The sequence below is a fragment of the Cydia splendana genome, chromosome 23 (genome assembly GCF_910591565.1).
Source record: "Cydia splendana chromosome 23, ilCydSple1.2, whole genome shotgun sequence".
In the NCBI taxonomy this organism is placed as follows: domain Eukaryota; kingdom Metazoa; phylum Arthropoda; class Insecta; order Lepidoptera; family Tortricidae; genus Cydia; species Cydia splendana.
In genome coordinates, this window is record NC_085982.1 from 3,844,369 (window position 1) to 3,870,820 (window position 26,452).

At 39.2% G+C, this 26,452-nt stretch overlaps 1 protein-coding gene and 1 long non-coding RNA gene across 4 annotated transcripts in view; one reads left to right on the forward strand and one right to left on the reverse strand.

Annotated features, from left to right (window-relative positions):
- The window catches only part of LOC134801905 (uncharacterized), a 537,245-nt gene that overhangs the window by 139,822 nt on the left and 370,971 nt on the right, over positions 1-26,452 (forward strand). The window lies entirely within an intron of this gene.
- Positions 5,057-25,104, reverse strand: LOC134801819 (regulator of chromosome condensation). 3 transcript variants are annotated; one of them, XR_010145723.1, is made up of 15 exons: positions 24,944-25,104; positions 24,574-24,669; positions 22,957-23,068; positions 22,206-22,293; positions 21,473-21,652; positions 20,907-21,038; positions 19,943-20,039; positions 17,726-17,863; positions 16,889-17,051; positions 15,064-15,185; positions 14,163-14,314; positions 12,263-12,463; positions 8,944-8,995; positions 6,602-7,763; positions 5,057-6,568 (listed from the first exon to the last, which is right to left on the reverse strand). XR_010145723.1 is itself a non-coding variant. In XM_063774448.1 (14 exons), the coding sequence occupies exons 2-14, from the start codon at positions 24,662-24,664 to the stop codon at positions 7,450-7,452; spliced, it is 1,842 nt and encodes a 613-aa protein (XP_063630518.1). In that variant the 5' UTR covers positions 24,665-24,669; positions 24,944-25,104; the 3' UTR covers positions 5,057-7,449. The 3 variants fall into 3 exon arrangements, 1 of the variants encoding a protein (XP_063630518.1); XR_010145724.1 differs by lacking the exon at positions 5,057-6,568 and adding an exon at positions 11,228-11,327 and having other exon boundaries at positions 7,691-7,763; XM_063774448.1 differs by having other exon boundaries at positions 5,057-7,763.

Sequence of the window (26,452 nt, forward strand, 5' to 3'; positions counted from 1 at the left end):
TTAGGTTAGGGTGGCCAGTCACCAAACAGTGGCCAGTTATTGACGAATTACCCTACTTACATTTTGTTTAATAAGATGGCTATTCCATAATTTGTGCCGTTTTCAAGCACAAGAGTAATTAATGATTACTAACTATTGTTGGTAGTGTAGGTGCTAGGTACTGCACTAAGAATACGATTAGACAACTTTAACACACCCGACAACATAGTACTTTTTTTCTGAAAGCATCACATTTGGTTGTTCCTTTGACTGCCTAATTATATGGTAATTCGTCAATTACTGGCCACTGTTTAGTAACTGGCCGCCATAAACTAAAATTGAATTCTATTCACCTATAAACAGAATTCATTTTAGTATAAGGTTTCAATAACGGGCCACCTTTCAATAACTAGCCACATTATTATCATATTTTTTTATTAATTTTTAGTTTAGGGTGGTCAGTTATTAGCTGGTGGCCAGTAATTGACGATTTGCCCTACTTGGAAGTAGGTATGGTATGGTATAGGTACTTCTGTTATGTTTTGAATTTGAATTACATATTTGATTCCATTTCTTAACTAATTGAATGAATATGTATGAGATTATAGCATAATAAAATGTTAAGCCAAGTAATTGTTCAGTGTGTTTTTTCTGTACATACAAATAACATTATTTCGATTATAGCTTACTTTAAGAATCTTATCTATTCAAAGGTAACGCTAGAAAATAGACATGTTTACATTAGTACGAGACCTGAAATATCCCGAACGTTGCCAATGGGGTTGGCTGGTCAAAGTATTAACCTTTTCGACGCCGTGTCAAACATAAAAGCTGTCACACGGACGCCACGTCACCCAAGTGTCAAAACTGAAATTGAACTTTATGCATATGCACGTAGGTCTGGTCATGTTGCTCTGTGGTTTGTGACCGATTAATCGGTCTTTGGCGTTGAACCTGCGGTGCAGATATATCGGTCATTGGCGTCCAAAAGGTTAAGCAGATGGCGCTAGCATAGCTTGCCCTGTCGATCCCTAGAATTGTCAAGTTTTTTTTAATGGAATTTTGTGCCGTGGATGCCAGGCTTTTAAGCCAAATCTCATAGAACCTTCGAGCAACACGGAAGGGAGGCGGCATTCGCACTATTTCCCCTCTACCGAGGTACAAGATTAGCGCGTCAATCTAATCTAGCGCGGGTAATAAAACTAGTTGCACTTGGATTTTTCACTAGACCGAGTCCAGACGCGCGCGTGAACACTGCTGCACAAAAATGCCTGTTTGCTCGGTTTTTTGTTATAAAAAGAGGTCGGGGACATCAAATTTACAAAAAGAAAGTGTTACATTTCACATGTAATATTTTTTTTTACATATCATACGTTTAATTACATTCAAACACAATTATTATATTTTAGTCTCATGTAATTGTTGGATTTATCGATTTTGCTCGCTCAGTACAAATTGCGGATCGGTCGAGCGACAAATCCGACTTCTCATCTCTCAGAATACAATAACATACTTCAACGAAAATGTGTTAGTGTGCGTGTTGTGACACTTGTCACTCGTCCGTACACAAAAAGAGATCGAGGTTTGCAAGATTTGTCTTTGACGTGTGTCATTTTCTATGTATTTGTGTCGTCATTACAGATTGGATTTTGTATGTAAGTGTGTGATAAGTGCGACTGTGTGCACCTTTCCCCCCGCGAAAAATGGCAGAAAGATTTGTACGGTGAGATATCGCTTGGGCCCCTCCCTTCCGATGTGTCGGAAGCCGGTGTTGCTCGAAGCATAGAACTAAACTAGAGAAAGAGGCAAGCTATAATGGCGCCATCTATGCAAACCTTTGACAGACAGCAGTTGGTATTTGCTATATTGAGAGTGAATGTGATATGTATGTAGAGTTGGCGCCTTTTTCATATGTACGATTTAATACTTATAATTTTTGATATGAGATTTTTGAAATTTGATAAACTCCTTCATAATTTAACTGGCATTTAATACTAAAACCTTGTCATATTTTGACGTCGGCTGTAGGCGAGTATGGAATGTGCCACTATGATTCTATCGGCGATATTAGACAGTGTTTTGTTGTCTGGCCTAAATTTTCGCGTTGTTCAAAATGTTATAAAAGGTTTTGTATTATAAGATAAAGCAATGTATTATTATTATTTGGAGCCTGTCGTGTCCCACTGCTGGGCAAAGGCCTCCCCCAATTTCTCCACAAATCTGTTCAGTACTATGTCTGGCCACTCGTTCAAAGCAATGTATACTAGAGTCAGACCAAGAATAGTCTGCAGCGGATTTGATAGCCCTCGCAGTGCAAGTGTTATTTTAAACGTCAAACTTCTATGAAATTATGACGTATAAATGACACTTGCACTGCGTGGGCTATCAAATCCGCTGTAGACTTTTTATGGACCGACTCTAAAAGAAATATTTCTTGATGGATATAATAATGAAAACGTATGCATGCGGATTTTGCAGTCGTTATAGACCATTGAATGTTTGTTGAAATATTATTCAAGTCAGATGTGAATTCATGTAATAATACGATTGATTGTTATTTTGTAACACTAACAGGGCTCGAAATAATCTAGATAATTATTACAGGTCTGTATAATGCTGTATTTATTTAACTGAGAATTTCACTCAAGAATTTTACAAGACGTTACGACTACTACGTTCACTTTTTAATTGCCGCATGCCATTTAGACAGTTAGGGTAATTCGCCAGAAACTAAAAAAGGTTTCAATAACTGGCCACCTTATACTAAAATGAATTCTCTTTATAGGCGAATAGAATTCATTTTTAGTTTAGGGCGGCCGGTTACTGGCGAATTACCCTATTTATTTTCAAATCGATAATTATCAAACTATTCTTGATGATTATCCTTTCGAACCCTGTTCTGTAAACGCTCAAAGTCCGTAGTGTTTGTAATCCAAATAAATTCTGGTTAAAAACCTTTATTAATAAACCATATCATAAATAACATGTATTTTAACTTATTTTGCGCCCCCTTTAACCCTGGAGAATGAAATGACATTCTTGTTGAATTCTTCTCGGGTTAGATCAAGATAGGTCTGCAACGATTTTTATAGCACACGCAGTGCAAGTGTTATTAATAAGTCATAATTTCATGGATTCATAGGAGTTTCACGTTAAAAATAACACTTGCTGCGTGAGCTATCAAAAACGTTGCAGACTTGTCTTGGCCTGACTATTACAATAAATCATTATTCAGCGTTTGAAGAGGTATACATTACGCAATTATGTAGGGACGTGATCATCCAATAATATTACTACTAGAGTTAAACCAAGAAAAGTCTGCAGCGATTTTGATAGCCCACGGCCCACGCAGGCCCACGCAGTGGTATTTTAAACGTCAAACTTCTATGAAATATGTATGAAATTATGACGTAATAAATAACGCTTGTACTGCGTGGGCTATTAAAATCGCTGCAGACTTTTCTTGTAGGCTTGTGTCGGTCATGAACTTAGAACTGTTAAGAATGAAATCCCGTCAAGGACCGAAAGGAACTAAATCTTTTTGCACGCTCTTAATCGGTCTTTAGGTCCTTTAGTTCAGTGGGATTGATGAGCGCTTGACATGAGTGAAACATAAAATAGACTGAACGAAATGGTTCACAATGACGTTGGCACGAGTGCGAACGAGATAAAAGAGTGACAAACAGTCCTAAACCTGAAAAGTATGAAAAAAAAACAAATATTTTTCTATATTTTTATTTTATTTTATTGTGTCTAGCTTTTTGATGTTTAAACGTCATATAGTATCGTACAACTTGAATCGTAATTCAGTTGCCAAAAATTTAGAAAAAAAAATAAGGTAAAATCGATTCATACATTCCCAGCTCTCAAAGACCGAACTGAACTAAAGGAACTAAAAGACCGAACTAGTTCGTTTGATGTACGATTTCCACTGGAGTAGCGCAGCGACATCTAGCGGCAAATTGGGTAAACCAGGCCTCTGACGCGCTGAATCAATTCTGCACCTTATGTTAAAGCCATAAGATATAAAATCAAAAGCACTAACCGCGCGCTTATCCGTGTCGTTCCTTAGTACGCGCGTAGTAATCTCACGTTCTAGTCTCGAAATTCAGTAACTGATAACATATATAATACCAGTTTTGTATGTACAGTCGCCATCAGATATATCGGAGCGGTCAAGGCGCTCACAAATATCTGACCACGCCTCTATTGTCAAGGCGTTAAGAGTGCGTGTGCAGATATTGTGAACACCTTGGCCGCTCCGATATATCTGATGGCGAATGTACATATATTATAGTGGTAAGGGACTATCGCACCGCACCAAGGTCATTGTGCGACGCACCCATAAGTAAGAGCGAGAAATAGATATCTCTTTCTCGCTCTTACTTATCGGTGCGTCGCACAATGACCTTGGTGTGGTGCGATAGTGTGTTACGGCCTTTAGGGATATGGCGTAGGGATTTGGTGTTGTGCCTGTGATCCGTTAATGCCAATTTTACGTTTTCGAGTTATAATAGGGTGCCTAGCCAATTAATCGTCGTTTTTTTTTGTACACAACGCCAATCGAATGTTAACCGGCCAGTCGGCCGTAGCCTACAAAGGTTATTATAGTTTGTCAAAGGAGTCTCATTTCAATCATAGACAGAGAGAATCATACTATATTTGTCTTACACTAGTACTAGCACCCAAAAGAAAAGGATGAGTATAGTTTTCCTGGTTCTTACTAGGAGTCTCATTTCAATCATAGACAGAGAGAATCATACTATATTTGTCTTACACTAGTACTAGCACCCAAAAGAAAAGGATGAGTATAGTTTTCCTGGTTCTTACTGACTGACAAATTGGTTTGACCATCTATAGTACTTATATAAGGGCGGTATTCCATCTGCCCAATTTCTTTGTCAAATGTGCATTGCGGCTCACTCTCTCAATAAGCAAATGTGAGATGCAAATACACATTGGACCAATATGTTGGACAGATGGAATTCCACCCTAAAATAGAAACTTTAATATATAGTGTTTGCCTTATGAAAACGTGATTGATTATCCTACGGGGGTTACCAATAAAAGCCAAATATTTCCACTACGTTTTTATTATTAAAACACAATCATTATAACTATAGTTCATATTATCGTAACAAGTAAACAGTAGCGTCGTGAAATTGTACTCTTGTACTTTAGAATCATGCACGAAAATATCTATAAAATAAAATAAACAATTCAACAAATAGTTTACTAAATGTTACTGCGAAGTTCTGATCCCTGATAGTCCAGAATTTGTACAATCATACATTTGACGAACTTATATTATAATAGCAATCTAGCAACCTCAATGTTCTACTTCTTGATTACTAATGTAACCGCTTACAATCTGACAAAATGGTTATCAAGGTACGATTTGATTGGCTTAAAAATCTGACCCTGACTAAATGTAGCGAACCAATGGCATTGCAGGAAAAAACTTCCATCAACTTACACCAAAATCACATTATTATGTCAAAAACGGAAATACACAAATTATTTTAGCTTAAATACAGGTCGAAGAACGGGCGTCCCAAACCGCAACTCTTAATATTTAAATCTCGTCATAAATTTATGAAATATACAACAATTTGATTACAATGAACATCAACGGCTAATGTAGGAAAAAACCGGTTTTATCTTAACAACCGGATTTAATAAAACAAAGTAGTTTTATCTACAGTTAAGGCCTCTACTGACTTTGCAACAAATCGCATGCAAATTTGATACATTACCGACTTAGCCGCAACATATCAAAAATCGTATCCGATTTGTTGCAAGGTGAGTAGAGGCCTTTAAATCAGACCATGGATAAAACCACGTTTGAGCAGACAAAACCGGTTTTTTAATCCATACTGATCGAAGTACAGTATTAACTAATTCGCTATTGAGAGAGAATTGAACTATTGAATGTATATTACTGTTTGATATGAAACACTTCGAATATTTTAGGCGGCCCGCACATAGTTAATTTAAATTCCTTAAGTATTGACAACATTAATACTTATTTCGAAAGTTTTACAAAAATAAACCGTTACTTTTTAATTTTTTAAATACCTGTCTTTAGAATTGGTAGTGTGCAAGCAGCCTTACATTAACCGAATTTGAAAGCATTTGTGACAAAGGAGTGTAATTCTCCTTTTTATTGGACATGGACTGATAAAAGCTCCTTACTGGTCTATAACCGCGAAAATCGAAGTTCGCTATTTACGGGCATCTTTCTCTGTCACTCTAATTACGCCTTCACTGGAGTAAAAGAGAAAGATCCCCGAGAAAGATAGAAAATTGCGAATTTCGACTCGAACTTCGAATGCTATTCTCGCAGTAGGCCCTCTGAATAGTTCACGTTCAAAATCTTCATCTTATCTTTTTATCTATATTATGCTTAGGTATCTAAGTTCATGTTGGAGTCACTACACTGAAAACTGAAATACGTTTCGTTTCAAATTCGTCTGTATATTATGATTATGTTTAAAGAGTTATTGATGATACTAGTGGACTAAAAAAAAAATCACCCCCCCCCCCCCTCCCAAGTTTGACCCAGCTGAAGTTGATGGCGCTGTATGGCCTACGGGATACGCAACAAATTAGACAGTTACACCGAAATTGCTTGTAGAGTCCGTGTTAAGGTAACTTTTCATCTATTTTGACAGAAATTGTGGAAATGTCGTTATAAATGTCACATTTTCATAAAAATTTGACGTTTATGACGACATTCCACACTTAGTGTAAGCAAATGCCGTGCAAAGTGAGCTGGGTCTGAATATAGCTAATTTTATTTTTAAACATTTGTAGTTTTCAACCTGTGCCGGGCACCACGCAAATGACAACAGTACTAGAGTTAAGACCAAGCTACGTTGGCAACGATTTTGACAGCCCAGACTGTGTAAGTGTTATTTTAAACGTCAAACTTCTATGAAATTATGACGTTTAAATACCACTTGCACAGTCTGGGCTATCAAAATCGCAGCCCAATTAAAGCCGTAACAGACTACCGCACCGCGACCGTGGTGCGGTGCGGTGCACTTATCGATAGTGTGTAAGGTAGTCGCCGTACGTTAAGGACGCAGCTATAAGTTAGAGCTAGAAACGGATATTTTGAGCGCATCAAGGTCGCCGTCCAGTAGTCTGTTACGGCTACTATAGTTAGATTAGTTAGTTTTTTTAAAGTTAGAAAAAAGATTAACAATCTTGACGTGTCTTTTTATTAAAAAACACCCTTGAAAAATAAGTCATGTAACAATTATGAATCATATACGATTATTTACATACTTTTGCTTTCATAAGTAATAGTTACTGTTTTTTAAAAAGCGTTTTTCAATTAAAAGACACGTCAAGATCGCGTAGTCTTTTTCTAATACTAAAAAACGAACTATAGCCTGGTATAACTCTACAGCTTTTCACAGTCTATGCAATAATCTCGTCACAAACACACGCTAAACTCTAGGATCACGCCGTGGTGGCCACAACTGTGTCGTTTGGTATCGCCTCCACTTTCTTGGCTTCCACTTCCGTTTTCTCCTCTTCCGGTGCCCCATTCACTTTTTCATCTTTCATCTCAACGTCTGTCGGTTTGTCTGTCTCTTGGGAGTCTTGGCTGGAGTCGGAGAGCTCTGGTTTGGTTGCCTCAGGTTTCTCTGGTGCCGGTTCCGGGGTTGGTTCTGAGGCTTTCTCTGTGGGTGCCGCTTCTGTTTTTTCCGTTTTTGGTGGCTCGACAGCTTCCGTGTCGGGTTGCGTGTCTTCTTTTTTGTCTTGTGAGTTGTCTGTGAATAAAAACAAGGTTAATAAAGCTGCCCATAACTTATGACTGATGGAATAGTCAGAAAGCTTATTATGAAAACTAAGTTTCACATCACCTATTCGAAAAGGGGCTTTTTCTTCCCCGCTAGGAGGGATCAAACTGATCGAAGTGGCACTTTTCTGTTCTAGGACACTTTTTTTTGCAAATGATTTTGATTTCTTCATAGGTCAGGGGTTGTGCACTAATCACGCGAAGTGTTTTCGACTACTTTTTGACCCCCCCTCCCCCATGGTGATATTTAGTGAGGTTTTTGGCAACCCCCCTCCCCCCACACAACCTCACGTGTATTTTTTTATAAATTTTTTCTTTCGACCTAATTTTAAGATAAATAGTGTTGTATACAGAAAATCTTGTTTATTTTTCTATTTTCGTTAAATATACTCGCTATTTTGAAGTGCAGAGTGAAGATTTATGTTTAACGAAACCGAGAAAAAGTATCTACTCATGTGGTAGGTTTTTTTTTTCTTAGTTTCGTTCACTGTAGAAAAATACACGTGAGGTTTCCTTATACCCCCCCTCCACCAACGTGATCTATCGTGATTTTTTCGTGACCCCCCCTCCCCCTATCGAACCGCGCGTGATTTGTGCACAAGCCCTCATGTTAAAAGCAGTATGTGTTACGTGGTAGCAAAATTATTTCCATCTTGGGCGTTAACACTTGAATCACTACGCTCGGGATTATGATACGCCCTCGCCGTAAATATGTAATTTTGCTCCCTTGTGACACACCACAATTTACTATTGCCAGAGCTTCTGAGGATGCACGGCGTTGGACAAAACCTGTTATTATACTTTTCACCACACCAGCTCGGAAAGGCTTACTTTGCACTTCAAAAGCAAAGCAAAGCTTCATTATCAGTAATTCACATGTCACATTTAATATTTGCTTCGGGTTGGTGTGGTGAAAAATTTTGTATTTCACTCGGGGGCAAGTTTTGCTTAACCCTCGTGCTTTAAACCCCTTGCAACGCTCAAGATTCCATATTTCGAACGCTCGTGGTTCAATTTTGGAATCTTTCGCTTGCTCGGGTATCAATATAGCACGAGCGGTTAAACAACAACTTTGCCCCTTTGTAAAACAAATAACTATTATCATAAAGAAATATATCATATCATATCAAAAAGAAATAATAAATTCTTACCAGATTCGTCTACTTCCATTGGAGTTTCTTTCTTCTCATCGCCATTTACCTTCTAAAAAACAAATTAAATATTACTCTCAAGTAAATTATCTAAAACACACCAAAATGGACGAACACAGGACATCACTACTAGCTAAATACCGCGAGCTACCCAACATGATAATACTACTGCGAATGTTAAAGTAAGTAATTCAATTAATTACTAGTAACCTATAACAGGGATTGGATACCGGTATTTTTTGTATGGGAACGAAACCGGTATTTTTTCGTGCTTTGTTAATTACATATTCCATTTCTAATTGGGCTATCTAATAATACGAAGTCGTTACCTAAAAAGACAACTGAGTCCTACATTTGCAAAAAACCGGTTCCATTCCCTGACCTATACAAATTACTCTTGGTCGACTGTCGGCTCTCCATCAATCATTGTCCCATTCAATTTTACTAAATAATATCCTTAAATTTTAAAGTATGTAGTGAACTTAGAAAAAAGGAGCCAACCAGAGTACAGTCAGCAGCATACGTTGCTAAGCGGGCGAGGTGTTCAAAATTACCTTGACACGCTCTTATACTCTTAACAATAAAGTCGCGTCAAGATCATTTTGAACACCTCGCCCGCTTAGCAACGTATGCTGCTGACTGTACTATAAAGGGCCAATCATTGGTTAGTTTACCCTATCACTACTCCATTTTACCTCAAAAAAATAAAGAACATTTAATTTTCACGATGATTACTTTTTACAACCCCCCAAATCAACCATTAGATATAGGCGATTCTCACACTGGATGCGATTCGCACGTCGCTCCGGTGTTTGAGCGAGACAACGCTGTGCGCGTATTATAGCGACATCCCGCTCGCACATAGGAAAGATGTAAGATAAGATAAGATGTTTATTTGTATAGTCATGTACACGGGATGTTATTACAGTTATACAGGAAGCTTCCATGACACCCTGTCAGGGCACACAAATTTTCTTATATCTAGCTTAATACTAAAGTACAGTACAAATCGTATCCAGTGGGATAACCGCCGTAAAGTTTTAACAATAAATAAACCACCACTATTCAAATGTATATGTGTTGCCAAACCCTTCAAAATAATGTAAACTCTACTGTAGGTTGTTGTTAGACTTAACCGGACACCGGTATCTTGGTGGCATTTCAAACAACAGTCTTATAGTGACTTCTTATGTATTACTTCGATTGATACTGAATACTGTTTTCATATCCCAGATATTAATATAAAAGTTGATTACCCAATATACTACCATCAGTGGGGAGACACTCCTCCTTTCGGCCATTCTCGGCTCCGTTCGGCTCAGCATTGCTCCGAGCAATTATTAGGGTTGGCACAACTTGACGTCCCTTTGCGTGCACGACCACAGATAAGATAATGACTTGAATTTTGACAAACTTAAATAGCCCAAAGCGAAAGGGACAGCATGATTCGTCCCTGAACTTCGGTTTTGTAGGAAGTGTCCTTTTTGTATGGTAGTTCTATTATTTATTCTGTGCCTATATACCCAATTGAACCAATTTTTTAGTATAAAACCAGATATACTGCGTAGTAGATACGTTCCTTTTAGTATTTGGGAGATAAGAAAACAGTTTAACCAGTTTTTGTATCATGTTGGCCGAGGCAAAATTGCTCTGGTCACGTGGTCCTACTGCCTTTGTGCCAAGCGGACCACATGAACTTTTTTCCGCGCGGTCCGATTAATCGGACTACCAGGAATTGTAATTCCGCTTCGTCCTACCGTACGGACCACATGAACTTTTTGTCCTATTAGTTTTGTTCGATTAATCGGGCTACCAGGAATTGTAATTCCGCTTTGTCCTACCGATCGGACCACAAACTTTTTTTCCTATTAGTTCGATTAATCGGACTACAAGGAATTGTAATTCCGCTTCGTCCTACCGATCGGACCAAATGAACTCATTTGGTCACAGTGACTATTGCCCTAGGCTATATCATTCATTTTTTTTTTCTTATATTAATGTAATGTAAATCAATATCGTACAATAGAATATGTCGTATGTCGTATTCACGTAGTTCCCCTAGTGGGACCACGTGGCCTAAGAAAATTATAGTTTCATTAGTCCGATTAGTTAATCGAACCAAGCGGAATTTTTTTTTCATGTGGTCCGATAGGTAGGACAAAGGCAGTAGAGTAGAGGGGGCAAAATGGACATGTTTTTCGTACAAAAATATATGAGAAGTCATGACAGTTTAGTTAATATCTGCCACCAATACCCCGGTTTCATAATAAATGTGCATTCGTGCCTATAAATAAGTATGTCTTGTCCTATCCGAGCCGCTACTGCTTTTTTGGTTTGCGTCCCGGTACTGAAGTTGACGATGATGATTTTCGCCGCTTTTTTACCTAAATGTTTTAAAGAATATTAAAAAAAATACTGTAGCCTTTAAATTTATTGAACTAGCCGTGTTAGTTATTATGTACAAAGAGAATAGAGTGTATAGAGAGTCATTGTCATAGTAAATTTTGTAGTCACAGTAAATTTACTGCCATTTTTCGACAGATGATTAAAACTTAGAGCACCAGTTGACTTTGATCCTTATTCTTTCACTGGTATGTGTCAAATGGCGTTTTAAAAGTTTTAATCATCTGTCGGAAGATGGCAGTAAATTTACTGTGACTACAAAATTTACTTTGGCAATACGCCTCTATTTAAATTCTCTTTGGTATGTACTAGCTTTTGCCCGTGATTTTGTCTGCGTATAATTATGATTTCTTTAACAAAACATATTCTATTCCCCGGACCTCAAAGTATATTCATACCAAATTTAGCAGTTTAAGCGTGAAGAGGTAACAGACAGACAGTTACTTTCGCATTTATAATATTAGTAAGAAATCACCTAGGGGATGTGTCATAGAATCATCTCAATGAGTGGTAAGAAGTCAAATACGACGTACTCGTCCAGGCGATAAAAACTTGTATCAAACATCATTATTCCTATTTTCCCCTAAAGGTAAAAAAACACAAAGGCAATAATAGAAATGAGAGTGGTTTCACATAGTATTTTCTGCGTGTGTACGGTCGTTTCGGCGTTACGCGTTTACACGCGCGCTATATTTCACTACAGTTGGTCTATACTTCTATAGGGTCAAGGCGGAAACAGCAGTGGCTCAGTCGCCCAAATATTGCCTCTCTCGTGTTGAATTTAGGTTGAGTGAGCCACTGTATCCGGCCCTTTTCTACCGAGCGACTGTTCCCTCGTGCCAGTGCGTATAAAACGCCAATCTGAAACCGTCCTTAGGAATGAAGTCGTGGCCATAAGTTAGCTACGATTACATACCTGCGGTTTCGTCTCCTCCGGTACTTCAGGCTGCGCGCTCGACGTGGAAGACACCTCATCCTCTTGCTCTCCTCTCTTCTGCTTCTTGTTCTGTCTGCCCTTCGGCTTCTCCTTTCCTTTGGTCTCCTTCGCTTCTACTGGCTGTTCCTCCGTCTCCATTTCTGGTGTCGGGGACTTTTCTTTGACCGGTGATGTGTCTAGCTGTTGGGAGGAATAACTTTTTAGTAGTAATACACTACATTAAATAACTTTTTAGTAGTATTTTTTTTAATTAGCCTAATTCGGTAAAGATAAGATATAGATAGTTTATTATTCAAGTAGGCATATTATAATGAGCTTATGAACGTCAAATAAAGCTACACCGGCTCCAACCCTACACCTCTGCCTCGAGAAGATTTAATTCCCCCCTCAATTGGAGGAGGGTATCCCAATATACGCCTTAAGCTACTCAAAAAAAATGAAATGGCGGTGGGCAGGCCACGTAGCCCGCATGAGCGACGGTCGCTGGACAACGGTGCTAACTAAATGGCCAGGACCGCTAGGCAAAAGAAAACGAGGAAAACCAAGAGCCAGATGGGAAGACGACATCACACATACGGCTGGCAAACTATGGATGACACAAGCCAAAGATAGAGACCATTGGTCATCGCTGGAGGAGGCCTTTACCCTCAGCTAAGAGGGGTTCTCGCTTGACATTGCTATTTATACTTCATTATTATACCTATTGCTATTGACTATTGACATTTAAATTATTATCTGCATTTTGTTAACTCTATTACTGTATTATATTATTATCTCCTTGTAAATTTTGATTAATATAAAAAAATATCTTTGAAATGAAATGACATGAAAATATTCAATTTAATTAAATATTAAACTTAATGAGCAATTAATAAATAACAATAAGGAATTCATCAAAAAATTGCATGATAGAATAGGGACATAATTATGAAAATGTACTGCGACTTTTTAAGCATGTCTTTTTGTGTTTACTATTTAAATTTTATGTGTTTGTACGTTATATTGGCGAGAAATAAAAGGCTTTTTTATTTTTATTTATTTATTATCCCAATATGGGACCGGCAACAAACTCGGCGGGACACATCTTTCCAAAACATTACATTTAGTGTCCCACTGGTGGGCCTCAATAGCCTCTCCTCGCTTCCTCCACTCAACCCTGTCTTTTGTAGTTTCTCTAGTAATTATTATACTGCATTAAATATTCCAATAGTTAGAACTAAATGGGGTTGGCAACTGTAAAAGGTTTCCATAGCTGGCTCGTCATCATAGCTTGCCTCTTTTTCTATGAGATTTGGCTTAAAGGGTTGGCATCCAGGGCATGAAATTCCATTAAGAAAACAAAAAATTGACACATTTCTAGGGATTGACAGGGCAAGCTATGCTGGCGTCATCTGCTAAATACTTCGACTGGCCAACCCCATTGCTACGCATTGTTTTGTAGTGTAGCCAAAACTAAGAGTGTAGTGCCTTTTGATCGCCAAAGACGTGAATTGACGCGCTCGGCTAGTCTAATATCAATCTTCGTGTATCAGGTTCACGATGACGCGCTGCACACGATACGCGTGGCGTTCAAAAGGTTAAAATGATCTGTAGTTTTAGTACTATGATCGAGTGGTCTTTTCGATGGCGATAGCGGTAAAGTAGAGCGTTTTTGGAATAAACCCACTAACCCGGAATTAACCGGCTAAACCTGGAGTTACCATGGTTACCAGTACAATTTGACATCGGATTAACGGTTTAGCAGGTCGGCCCCGGATTAGTGGGATGGTGCAAGTGGCCCTAAGATGTGTATTTTTGGGTTGGGAATTCATGTATTATTGTAAAGCGTATAAGGTACATAATGTTGAGTATGTGTGTTTCCGTGTAATAGTGCACTAACCGCGAGTATTGCAGTGTGTTGCGCGCCGGCGGCGACCTTCCCCGGCCGCCGCGCTTGGAAGGCGGCGGCGGCCGGCGTGGGCGCCGCGGCGTCCGTGGCGGCGCCCGTGCCGAGCTGGCCCTCGCTGCCCATGCCCCACCCGAGGATCTCACCTGAAATATAAATAATAATATTCCTATGCAACCAATCAGATTTTTGTAAAAGAAATAGTATAACTTTTAAATTGAAAAAAAAAAAGAGTCGGCAAACTTGAAGAGAAGAGCCAATCACGAGTTTTAGGACTGCAAAAGACCCTAAAAAGTTTTCAGCATTGGTGATGTCTGAGATAAATATCTCTTTAAGTCACATTTGGTATCATTTTTAACTGGAAAAAGATGCAGACCATACAAAATATCATCTAAATAGGTTCAGCGGTAATTGATTCCTCATACAAACTTCCACCCCCCTTTTCACACCCTTAAGTGTTGACTTTTAGGGTTAAAAACTATTCTATCCTTCTCCAGACTCAAACAATCTTTATACCAAATTCCATCTAAATCAGTTTAGCGGTTTAAACGTGAAGAAGAAGTGGCTCCATTGCTTAAATGATTCCTTAGGTCCTAAGAACCAATCCTAACAAAGGAAATCTTTGGTTCACGAAACGCCGTATTTCATCAGCTGCAACGGCGACTAAAAAGGGTATGAAAATTTTCGGAGCGTTAGCAAAGAGGCTGGTGGATGTGACTGGGGACCGTAGGGCTGGCAGCTTCCTCGCACAACGCATAAGCATTGCAATTCAGCGAGGTAATGCTGCCAGCGTCTACGGCACCTTGCCGAGGGGCGATTTTTTATTGTAGTTTAGGTTTTATTTTTATTAATTTAGTATAATTTTAGTGTTAAAGGATATTGAAGTGAACGATACCTGTATCGGTGACAGCGAAACTGTTGCAGGTGCCCGCGGCGATGCTGACGCACTTCTTACCGACGAGCGCCGGCACCGGCTCGAGGGTCTCCGCGTCTCCTGCCCTATCGCCGAGGCCTAACCTGTGAATTGATCAGTTTATTAGGTTATTGTTAGTGATGTACCGACTATTGATTTGCCCGACTAGCCGACTAATCGGCGCTCGGATGGCCGATTAGTCGGCCGGATCATTAGTTTCGTCTAAGTTCGGTTCAGATACACTTAAAAAACAACCGTTTTACCCCTTTCGTCGCGCTATTCGTCATATTATAAATAAGTAATGCTGAATAATAAAATACATAAAAAAATAAAAAAATCCTAGGGCTATATTTCATACGACAACCGGACAAGAAAGCGACTACACTGTCAATATTCGAACAAATATTTTCGTAAGCACCCTAAATAGGAATTTGGGTAAAATAGGTGAAAAGCTTATGGTAATATTTGATGTTTATTTCTTTTTGCCCCGTTTTTCTGTCACTTATAAAGTGCCGACTAATCGGCTATTTTTGCCGACTAGTCGCCGACTAATCGCCGACTACAAATGTCGGCTTTCCCGACTAGTCGGTACATCCCTAGTTATTTTCAATAATAAATCAATATTTAGAGCTTGGGAAAGCCCCCTAACAAGGTTTCGTATCTGTTAGCTAAGACAGTGGGGAGTCACTCCTGACTTCGGGCAAATTCGGTTCCGTGCGGCTCAGCATTGCTCCGAGCAATTATTAGGGTTGACACAACTTGACGTCCCTTTGCGTACACGACCACAGATAAGATAATTACTTGAATTTTGACAACCCTAAATAGTCGAAAGGGATAGTGCCATAAGTTAGGAAGGGATATTGACTTGACATGATTCGACCCTGAATCGCTGTCAAACTACGGTTTTGTAGGAAGTGTCCTTTCTGTACGGTGGAAATCTGATCGTTTAGCATGAGTTGCGTGGTCGCGCGTGTGTCCATACTTGAAGTCTCGCAAGATGTATGAAGGTGCGCGCGAGAATGCAACTCATGCTAGCAGGTCTGAAGTTTTTGTGACCAACAGTAGCCTTTGGCTGATCCTCCGGGTGTAAGGTGACTAGCTGTCCCGATTTTTAACCATACAATATAGTCAGAACCTGAAAATTCGATTTGGGGCAATACCAATACATAATACAATTTTTACGTGTCACGAATTTTCACTATTAGACCACATTTCGGATTTCTGGGGCCTATTAGACAACGCTGACAATTGATACCAGACACTGATAACTTTCTGTCCATTTCTGGGTCGATAAATAACGTTACTTAGCTGTTACAATTTTGGTACATTTAATTTGACTAAAGGCGGGATTCCACCAGTGTGCGGCACAGCCATTTTTGTACGGAATAAGCTTGTGACGCACACTGGTGTAATCCCGCCTTTATACGACGATGACGACGAAATGCGACGGATGACTATATGATATTATATAAATAATGTATAGTATAATATACTGGTAGGCTAAAAAAAAAAATTATTTGCATGCCTATAGATCAGCGGTCGGCAACCAGCGGCCCGCGACCCTCCCTGGCTATTTTGAATGTAATATTGACAAATGACAATGTCTGATAAAGTCATAAATATTAACAAAGTGCGGCCCGCGTCCACTTCGTTAACTGCTATGTGGCCCTTGGCTGCTAAAAGGTTGCCGACCGCTGCTATTAAGATTATTGGCGAAATGTGCTGAACTCGCAAAATTGCATGTTAACACCTTATTTCTGTACTTACCACATTTCTGGCAAATAAATTTCTATTTCTATATACGTACCGTCCATACTCGCATCGGCCAACAGCGAACACTTGCCCCTTAGAATCCAAAGCGAGCGAGTGATGTTGCCCGCAAGCAACTCTCTGCCAACCGCTGCCTTGAGTGAAGGCGTCGCATTCTGTTGGCGCGTATAGGGCTGTCTTGCGTTTTTCTCCTGTTATACCTGTTAGAAACAATTAAATATTAGATGTCATAAAAATATCAATAAAGGTTAGGGGTCGGCAACGCGTATGTAACACCTCTGGAGTTGCAGACGTCCATAGGTTACGATGACCGCTTACCATCAGGCGGGCCGTATGCTTGTTTGCGACGTGGTATAAAAAGTGTCATTGATATAAAGATGTATAGTTTAAGAAAAATACGTGCATTATAATATGACAATTCAAGTAGATGGCGCACAATTAATTTACCACAAAACATGGCGCCGTACAGCGCAACCTACTTCAGCCGTCAAACTTAGAGCACGAATTTTTCTTACACTTTACACATTTACTAGAATGAATAACTCTTCGTTCAAATACATCGTAACACACTATTGTCACCATATAAATAATGATGGCCAAAACATGATGTATTCCGACATATTTTATATTTACCAGTTGCTTTTCGGTGAAGGAAAACATCGTGAGGAAACGGACTAATCCTATTAAGCTAGTTTCCTCTCTGGGTTGGAAGGTCAGATGGCAGTCGCTTTACGCCTACGTCATTTTCGGAATTTGGGATTAGTTGTCAAGCGGACCCCAGGCTTCCATGAGCTGTGGCAAAATGCCTGGATAACGCGAGAAAGATGACTATCTATTTGAAGCTGACTGTACGTATATTATTAGTTGTTCTTACCGAGTTGCCCGTAATTATTGAGCCCCCAGGCGAACATCTTGTCAGCGGCGACGTCGAGCGCGAAGGTGGCGTGGTAGCCGGCCCAGATGTGCGACGCCGCCCACTTTAGGGTCACCTTCGCCGGCGCCAGTAGAGCACCTGATGGGATCATGGATTTTGTTAATTGATTCCTGAGGTGAAAAAATAAAATAACGGTAAGCATTTTCAAATTAGTGGACTTGAGTACATGCACTACATAAACGGTACTTTTTATATCCCTAATATTAAAAATAACTGTTTGATTGGTCAATATACCAATCTGCATAATTGAACTGATACATCTTGTAAAGATACTGGGCCCAAAACAAAGACCAGACGGAAGCTTCAGTCCTTAGGAACCCTGAGATCGAAGACCTAGTGGCTGAACCTAACATCATGGGGGAGACTAAAGCTGTGAGACTCCGTTAATTGGGCTATCTTGAGAGAATGGATGAAGATCGGAACGTGAAAAGAGCATACCTGGGCCGCCCAGCAGGAAGACGTCCTATCGGACGCCCCAGGTAATGCTGGTGTGACATGGTGGAGGCGGATCTGCGCGAACTTCGAGTCAACAATTGGCGAGAGGTCGCACAGGACCGAGAAAAGTGGCGTTGTCTTGTGTCGGAGGCCAAGTCTCATTTTGGGTCGCTGAGCCAACGGAGTAGAGTAGTACATGTTGTAATACCATGGTTGCAATAAACGATTATGAAATGAATGAAAACATTTATTTTCAGGCAACTATTGGCCCATAGATAAATACCTTAAAACTAGCATACATATTATTACAAAATAAATCTTAAAACTAAAAACACAATTATGGCTGCGATGCAGTTCGCAACCCCGCAGTGTCAGGGAGCCGGCCGCGGAACCGCCGGAACTTGACACCCTTCGGCCAGTCAACCAGTCAACGGCCAACTGGGGGCCTTACCTTATTGTTTTCGGGGGCCCTTGCGGATACACTTCGACCCATAGGGATCTTTTGTGCAAAACTGGGAGCCTAGTCAAAATCATAATCTTACATCGACAAACGCCAAACGAAATGTAAAAATGTATTTTTCACGCCACTGTTCGGAAATGTGGCAATAGATGGTCTAAAACCAAGCTGGAAAGTAGGCAATAGCTGTAGCACCTGAACCACCACTACTACAATGTTTCATTGTTATCATCATCTGTCATTGGTGACGGTTCGCTACAGCAATGAGTATCATTTAAAACATAAAAATCAATAAAATTTCTTTTTGGCGCAACTTTTTCCTTCAAAAATAAAAATAGGTTATTTATAGGACCAATTTCTTGTTTAAAAAAAAAGAAATGTCAAAACCATTAAGTTCATTTTTTTTAACAATTATCCATTCAATTCACGCCTAAGGCGTTTTTTACTTTTGTAGCTGTTTGTGGTTTTTTTAACAATAACGCTTCTAAGTTTAGAGTCGGTTTGAAGCAAATAACAGAAAAACGCCTCTTGTAAAGTGATAAAAAAAGTAAAAAAGGCGGGATCTGAAAATACTTACTGAACTAGATAGTGTAAATGTGTTTGACTAAAAAATAAAAGAAACACGTATCTACGCTCGCTATAAAAATGAGTTCATCTAGTGACGATAATGATATTCGTACGCTGACGCCTACCGAAATTCAAGAGACAGCACAGGCAGTGGCTAGTAATTTGCTACCAGAGAAATCGCGGGCTAGTACTTATAGTTATGCAAATGTTTCTTATTTCCTCGCAGTAGTCGTGAAAAGCACTATGTAATGCCTCGGCCGGAAACGCTAAAGATGGACTCGTATTTTTTGAGGGCCTCCACTAACATGTCGGCCCTCAAACGCACTCGTCCATCATTTAACGGTTTTCCGTCCTCTCCTACAATGTACTAGAGATGACAGATGCTGCGAAAAGAATCAGAATCAAGCATTTTATTCGTGATAAACTTAAAACTAAGATTACATACAAGAGTATAACTAAAAACTACAGATATTAATAAAGTTGTTAAGCGTTAAAGTTTACCACGAAATGGGCTCGCCTCAGCATAATACTGACCGGAGAGCCAGCGCTGATCTTCCGGCGAGACCATTTGTGGGCCACGAACGCAACCGTACGACACGAAATGTCACGTGACTATTTCCATATATTATTTAAATTACAATTGGCGTTTTCTACATACGATTATCACCTTCACTTGGCCTTAATGTTTAGTTACTCACTGAATCCCTGCCTCGAGTCCCTGGAGGCGGAGCGTTGGGCCAGGCGCCCGAGCTGGCCCTGCTCGCCGCAACCCATCGTGTAGACGCCACCCGTCGTCTGTGAACAAACATGCAAACATTAACCCTTTGAACGCGTCACGTCATAAACAAAAGCGTCACTCACACGCCAAGGTCATGGGTGCAAGCGAGTTAATGTAAATAACTTAAAAGTAAATAAATTACTTGAAAGTGTGAGGGTTGCTTTGGCAGCGTACGCCATAACACTTATGTGTTCATGGCGCTGTGAGCACGATTACTTGTCGCCTTTAGTTATTCAAAAGGTTAACTTTCCTCCGTTGCCTTGCGTGGAAATTGCCGCGCGAAACAGCGCTAGATGTAGACATGCCTCCATTTACGAGGGAATTTTATATAATTGATATTCAACGCCGTTCACTAACTTAGCTTAGAAATAGGTTAAAAATTAGTAATCGGCGTTTCGGTCGCCATTAGTAGTAAAAGACAATGTTTTTAGGGTTCCGTACCCAAAAGGTAAAACGGGACCCTATTACTAAGACTTCGCTGTCCGTCCGTCCGTCCGTCTGTCTGTCACCAGGCTGTATCTCACGAACCGTGATAGCTAGACAGTTGAAATTTTCAGATGATGTATTTCTGTTGCCGCTATAACAACAAATACTAAAAATAGAATAAAATAAAGATTTAAATGGGGCTCCCATACAGCAAACGGGATTTTTGACCAAAGTTAAGCAACGTCGGGCGTGGTCAGTAGATGGATGATGATGATCTTGGATGGGTGACCGTTTTTTTTTTGCATTTTTTCCCGTTTTTTTTTCATTATGGTACGGAACCCTTCGTGCGCGAGTCCGACTCGCACTTGCCCGGTTTTTTATCCTATGCACCCTACAAAGATATAAAGACCAACTTTACGAGACTGAGAATTGCAAAGCTACATCATGTAGGTACTCACAGACAGGATGACGAGATGGTCTCCGCCGGAGGCCACGTCGGCGGCGGGCTCGCCGATGTCGATACGGACAGGCTCGCGGCACGCCTTGCCCTCGCGGCCGCGCACCACCAGCCCCATGCTGCCGTGCGAGTCCTGGGTACAAATCATATTATTTTAAATATATCACTGTATTTGCTGGCGTACACTTGTAAGTTCACCAAGTGGAAAGAGTGGGTCTTCAGCCGAGATGGGCTATTTTTGGGCCTTTGAGGGTTAACCTTTTGAACGCCAGACGGCGAAGGAATATGCCGTGCCCCGGACGCCAGGCAATCGCCATTATTTAAGTGAAATTGAACTTTACGGAGTCCGGCGTAAGTCCCTATTACATTGGCGAAGCTGACGGCTGTAGCCGTCGTTGGCGTCCGTGGCAAGACCGATTTCCGATGACGGCCAGAGCGGTCTGTGGCTGTCAAAAGGTTAAGGTTCTTGAATAGCTGTCGTCCTAATGACCCAGTCATAAGCTCCCAACGGGAGCAATGATCTGGAATTAAGATCTCAAGGATAACTTGGATAAAATTGTCTCTTACCCTAAAGGCTCCCCAAGCATAGACCTGCCCGTCCTCCAGCAGGGCGGCGGAGTGGGAGTCCCCGGCCGAGATGGCGACAGCCTTGGCGGGGAGTTTCACAGCGCCCGCGGTGCCTTCCTCAGTTTCCCCGGACGTAGGGCGCCCGAGCGCGCCTTCGTCGTTGCAGCCGAAGGTCCACACCTGATAAGTTTATAATTTATTTATTTACAAACATTCTGAGGCAAAAAAGTTTTATCAAGTGGTGCCTTTATCAATAAAAGGAAACCACTTCTGTAAAATTTACTAAATAATTCTGGAAATAAACGGTATTCATCGTTACTTGTCTTACCATGTAATCAAACACTTCTCAAAGACAATATCACACTTTTCTCTGGAATTACACAATAATCATCACTTAAAATGTTGTTGTATACTTAAAGAAACTCACAAGGTATTGAAATCAACCAAATAACCGCTCAAAAATATCATTTCTAATAAGATTCACATCAATAATCACACTAACGAACGCGAACGGATCATCTCAAAAACATCTGTTTTTACGATGTCTAGAATTACGGTGTCAAGATTTTCTATGAATCATATTGTTGGAATGACACTTTGATGTCACATTTGTTTACATGATAAGACAGGTAAGGATGAATACACTTTGAAAAGCTAATAGTCATTACTTCATCTAAGTTTCATAACATTTTTACATACAGTAACTTTCATTATATGAAGAAGATTGTGTTACCTTTCCATCAGAGTCCAGAGCAATGGTGTGCATGCCACCGGCACACACATCCACAATTTTGTCCCCGAGACCCGACACATACTTGAATCTGAAAGTAAGAAATAAATTATTATTGTTATTTTTTTGTTTTATATTTGAGATGTCAAACCAAAAGTATATAGTAATAAATCAACAAATATTATAGGGCATTATTACACAAATTGAATAAGTCCCATAGTAACACAGCTTGTATTGAGGGTAATGGGTAACAATATTGGATTATGGAAATACTTTTAATGTTACTGATTTTTAAGTCTAAAACACAGAGAAGCGAGTCTGTCCTGTTCTCAAAAGTTAAGGATAATGGAACCTATTTCTCATTGTGACTTAGGTACATCAGCAAAAATTGACCTAAATGTAGTTTTCATCAACATAGTGGCCAATTTGCTACCCAATCCACCTGTATTTGTATTAAAATGACAGATTTTATATCTGGAATATACAATAATTGGAATATAAATCAGTTAATGACCATACATTGGGGTTTTCGGGCCGGGACTGATTTCGTGTATTTATAACTTTGTTTATTGTAAAATAATTACCAAACTATGAATTAAACACAGGTAATAAGGTCCAAATGTGCTTAGAAATGTTAAATTAGTATCGTTTTTTACCGTTTTTACCTGTTATTTGGCTAACTAGTGTAAAACATTCCCGGCCCGAAAACCCCGATGTATGTTAATGAACCATACATACATATATTCAGACTTACTTAGTGGTCTCAATAACATCTTCCCCAAGACCCAATTGGCCTACATCACCCTGGCCGCATGTGAATACGGAACCCCTCTTCTTGGGTGCGCTCGGTATTTCAAGCTGGAACGCTGGAATACAAAAATATGTGTCAGAGCATTATACAGGATAGACTATGTAATTTTGTATAATTAAGTTATTTTCAAATGAGGTCAGGTCTAAATTCTACAATGGTCAAGACAGAATTCTCTTTACATTCCTACTTTACAAATTTTGATATTTCTTACATAAAAGTGCAGTTGTTGAAATTCTCTGCAGCCTAACCCATATGTGTGTAAACAAGACAAATCATTGTAGAGTAGAATCCGTTTATTATGACTCCGCTTATACTGACCAACTGCTTACTATGACATAATTACTGTGCGAAGTTTGGTTTTACTATAAAATTCTTTGTGACAAATTCGGATAAGATGACTTCGCTTATAGTGACAAATCGCTTACTATGACCTAAAAATCCTATTTCCATGAAATTATGTCCGGTTATACTGACACGTTCGCTGGTTTTCGTGGCCGTCACCAGGTCTTTCCCTGCGAGGACGTTTGGGGCGTTCGTGGTGTGTCAGGTATTTTAGTTTTGATTGTCAGTGACAAGTTGATATTTGTTACAAGTATAATAAAACTCATTTCTCACAAAGGAATTTGAGATTAATTTGGAAAACATATCAAACATAAGAAGTTGTACAACTATGTTTTATATGACATCCGCTCAGTATGACGTGTTTGTCACTTCCCTTCGATGTCATTATAAGCGGATTCTACTGTAGTAATTTACCACTACATTACATGAGTAAGTGAGACAGATGGTTATAAACGGTTTTTCAATGGCCAACATTGAATTATGCAGGATCATTCTTTTCAAATTGATTTGCAGGAAATAGTACTGTTCTTAAATGAGGAACATTTATTATAAAGATTAAGAATACATAGATACACCATAGGTACTTTTATTAAATTTTAGCGGCTTAGTCAGTTAAAAAATATATAGATTTATGGATGTATTGATACATCATACTACAATTTTTTCATATGCTTATGAGTCATAGATAACGCTTAGAGTAAACATTGCGTAACCCTGAATTTATTTATAGCATGTTATTATTGTGTTAAGTAATAGGCCGGCTGCATGTAAACTTTCCATGATTTTATCTATGGTCTTGCTTATCATGATTTTTTTTATAGCCAAGGCATAAATTTAAATATGCCTACGTTAGAGAGGTGAGATTATTACATAATGTAGCAGTAACATACAACTACTTATACTAATTAGAATACTTTATTCATTAAATGTTAATGTTTACGATTGAAATATTTAATTTTAATGCATAACCTCAAAATCTAATAAATTGTTCAATAATCCAAGTATAATTAATACAGTATAAAAATTACATGTAACATACATTTGATTTTCAATTAGAGTTACTAAGTTATTAATTAAGCCTATGCAAAGCTTAGTAAATAAATAAAAATAAGAAACGCAGAAGACCGACGCATTTCCCGCCATCGTACTTTGACAGGTCATTGACGTTGGACAAAAAGGTAAAGAAAACAACTGCAAGGGAACACTTCCAAATCTTACCTGCGCGTTTCTTCTTATTCTTCGGGACGCTGGCTGACGTGGCAGAGTTGGTTTTCGACGCTGTGCGTTTAACGCCCCGCGCGGCCGGCATTCTGCCTGCAATACACCAGACGCGTCAGTATCAGTGGAGGTCGAAACGCGCGAAACGATCACTACACGATGGCTTCGCACCGATGACGTGCTCACTATGACTATAATCGCATTACGCTATTACCACTTACACTGCATCTGCATCAATTACAAGGCTACACTCAAACAGATTTATGCAAAGCGAGAATAGGTTATATTATGCATTTGTATAGAGATACCGCGAACCAAACAACGCATCAGTGGCGTGAGGACGAAGCGATTCAGCACTCGGATTACTTACTGTGTTTTTGTTTGTTACAACTGTAGCCGAACTAATTGTATGATAAAATATCACACTATAATGGTAGATGACGTATTAATTTATCTGATTGCGAATTCTTTGCATCTCCGTTTGCTGCGCTTGGCCAACGACTAGGAGAGAGCAATGTTGCCCACTTCAATGTCAAATTAGCATGTCGGAAGTTACCGGTTTTTCGATTACATCTAATTGTCTATGCTTGGCTATAAAATTCAGAAAATTGTTTTTGAGATATTGTCATTATTATCGGCATTATTAAAATTTAATGCACAATATATTTCTTCACAATAATTTCATAATAAAATATTTTGCTACCCGTTCCAGTATGACCGTAGTGAAGCGCCATCTAGTGTAAATTAATTTGAGTGTCACAAATTTTCTCTTATCTTCTTAACTAGATGTCGCTAGGCGTCATGAAAATCTTGGTGCTTTTTCGTCGAGTGTTTTTGTTTTGAGTTTTGGCCAAGTGGGACTCGAACTCGCGACGAGGGTTCCGTACTATCATACAATTTTGTATTTTTCTTTAAGAACCATTTTTATCATTTGTTGTAAGGTACGCTTTATGTATATTTTTACTATTACACTGCGGTTGCACCAAGTTTGAGGTAGGTCTGCGACTGCACACTGTGACGGTAGACACGTTTGGGTCGTTTGACCGATAGGTAAAAAATAGCTATGTGTACCTACAACGAAAAAAATACATCTTTTGTTTTATACAATACCTAATTAAATAAATCATTCTTAATTAAATTTTATCTTTTCAAGTTTGCTTGTGGTTGTAGCTTAATACATATACAGACAAGTTGTATGATATCATACTCTTATAGTATTGTTATGAATCCACTTTTTTATTGTTTTTCCTTGTATATTCGTAAATTAGATTTCGTGACAATTTAATTACGTAAGTAATTTGTTTGTAAACTACTATTACTCGTATCATAGCAATTTTGGTTCACCCCCACAAAAACACAAATTGCACACCCAATCTAAATGCAAATCGTGCATGGTGGTGCAGTCGTTTTGTGCAAGTAATTTTGGTGCCATGCCGTGCTTTGCGCTATAGCCGCTAAAGGGTAAACATAAAAAAAACAGATAGGGAAATAGATAAATCATTTATTTGATCAGATAGAGAAAGCTTTCTTATTTCTTGTATACAATACGATAATCCAATACAATATAGGTATGCATTGCGTGTGGATGTATGCAATAGGTAGTCGAAAGGTAAAAAAATCGTTAAGTAGATTGTGCATGGATTTGACTCTTTTGGTTTGTTTTTGGTCCAACTTGGGCAACTGCCAAAGGTTTGCATAGATGGCGCCGCCCTAAGCTTAGCATAGAGGGATCCTGTCATTGTAAATTTTGTAGTCACTGTAAATTTACTGCGATCTATCGACACACGACTAAAACTCAAAATGAAAACGTATAAAGTTATCAAAAAATGTATATATATTGATAAAATGATTTTATTATTTTTATATAATTTTGATCCAT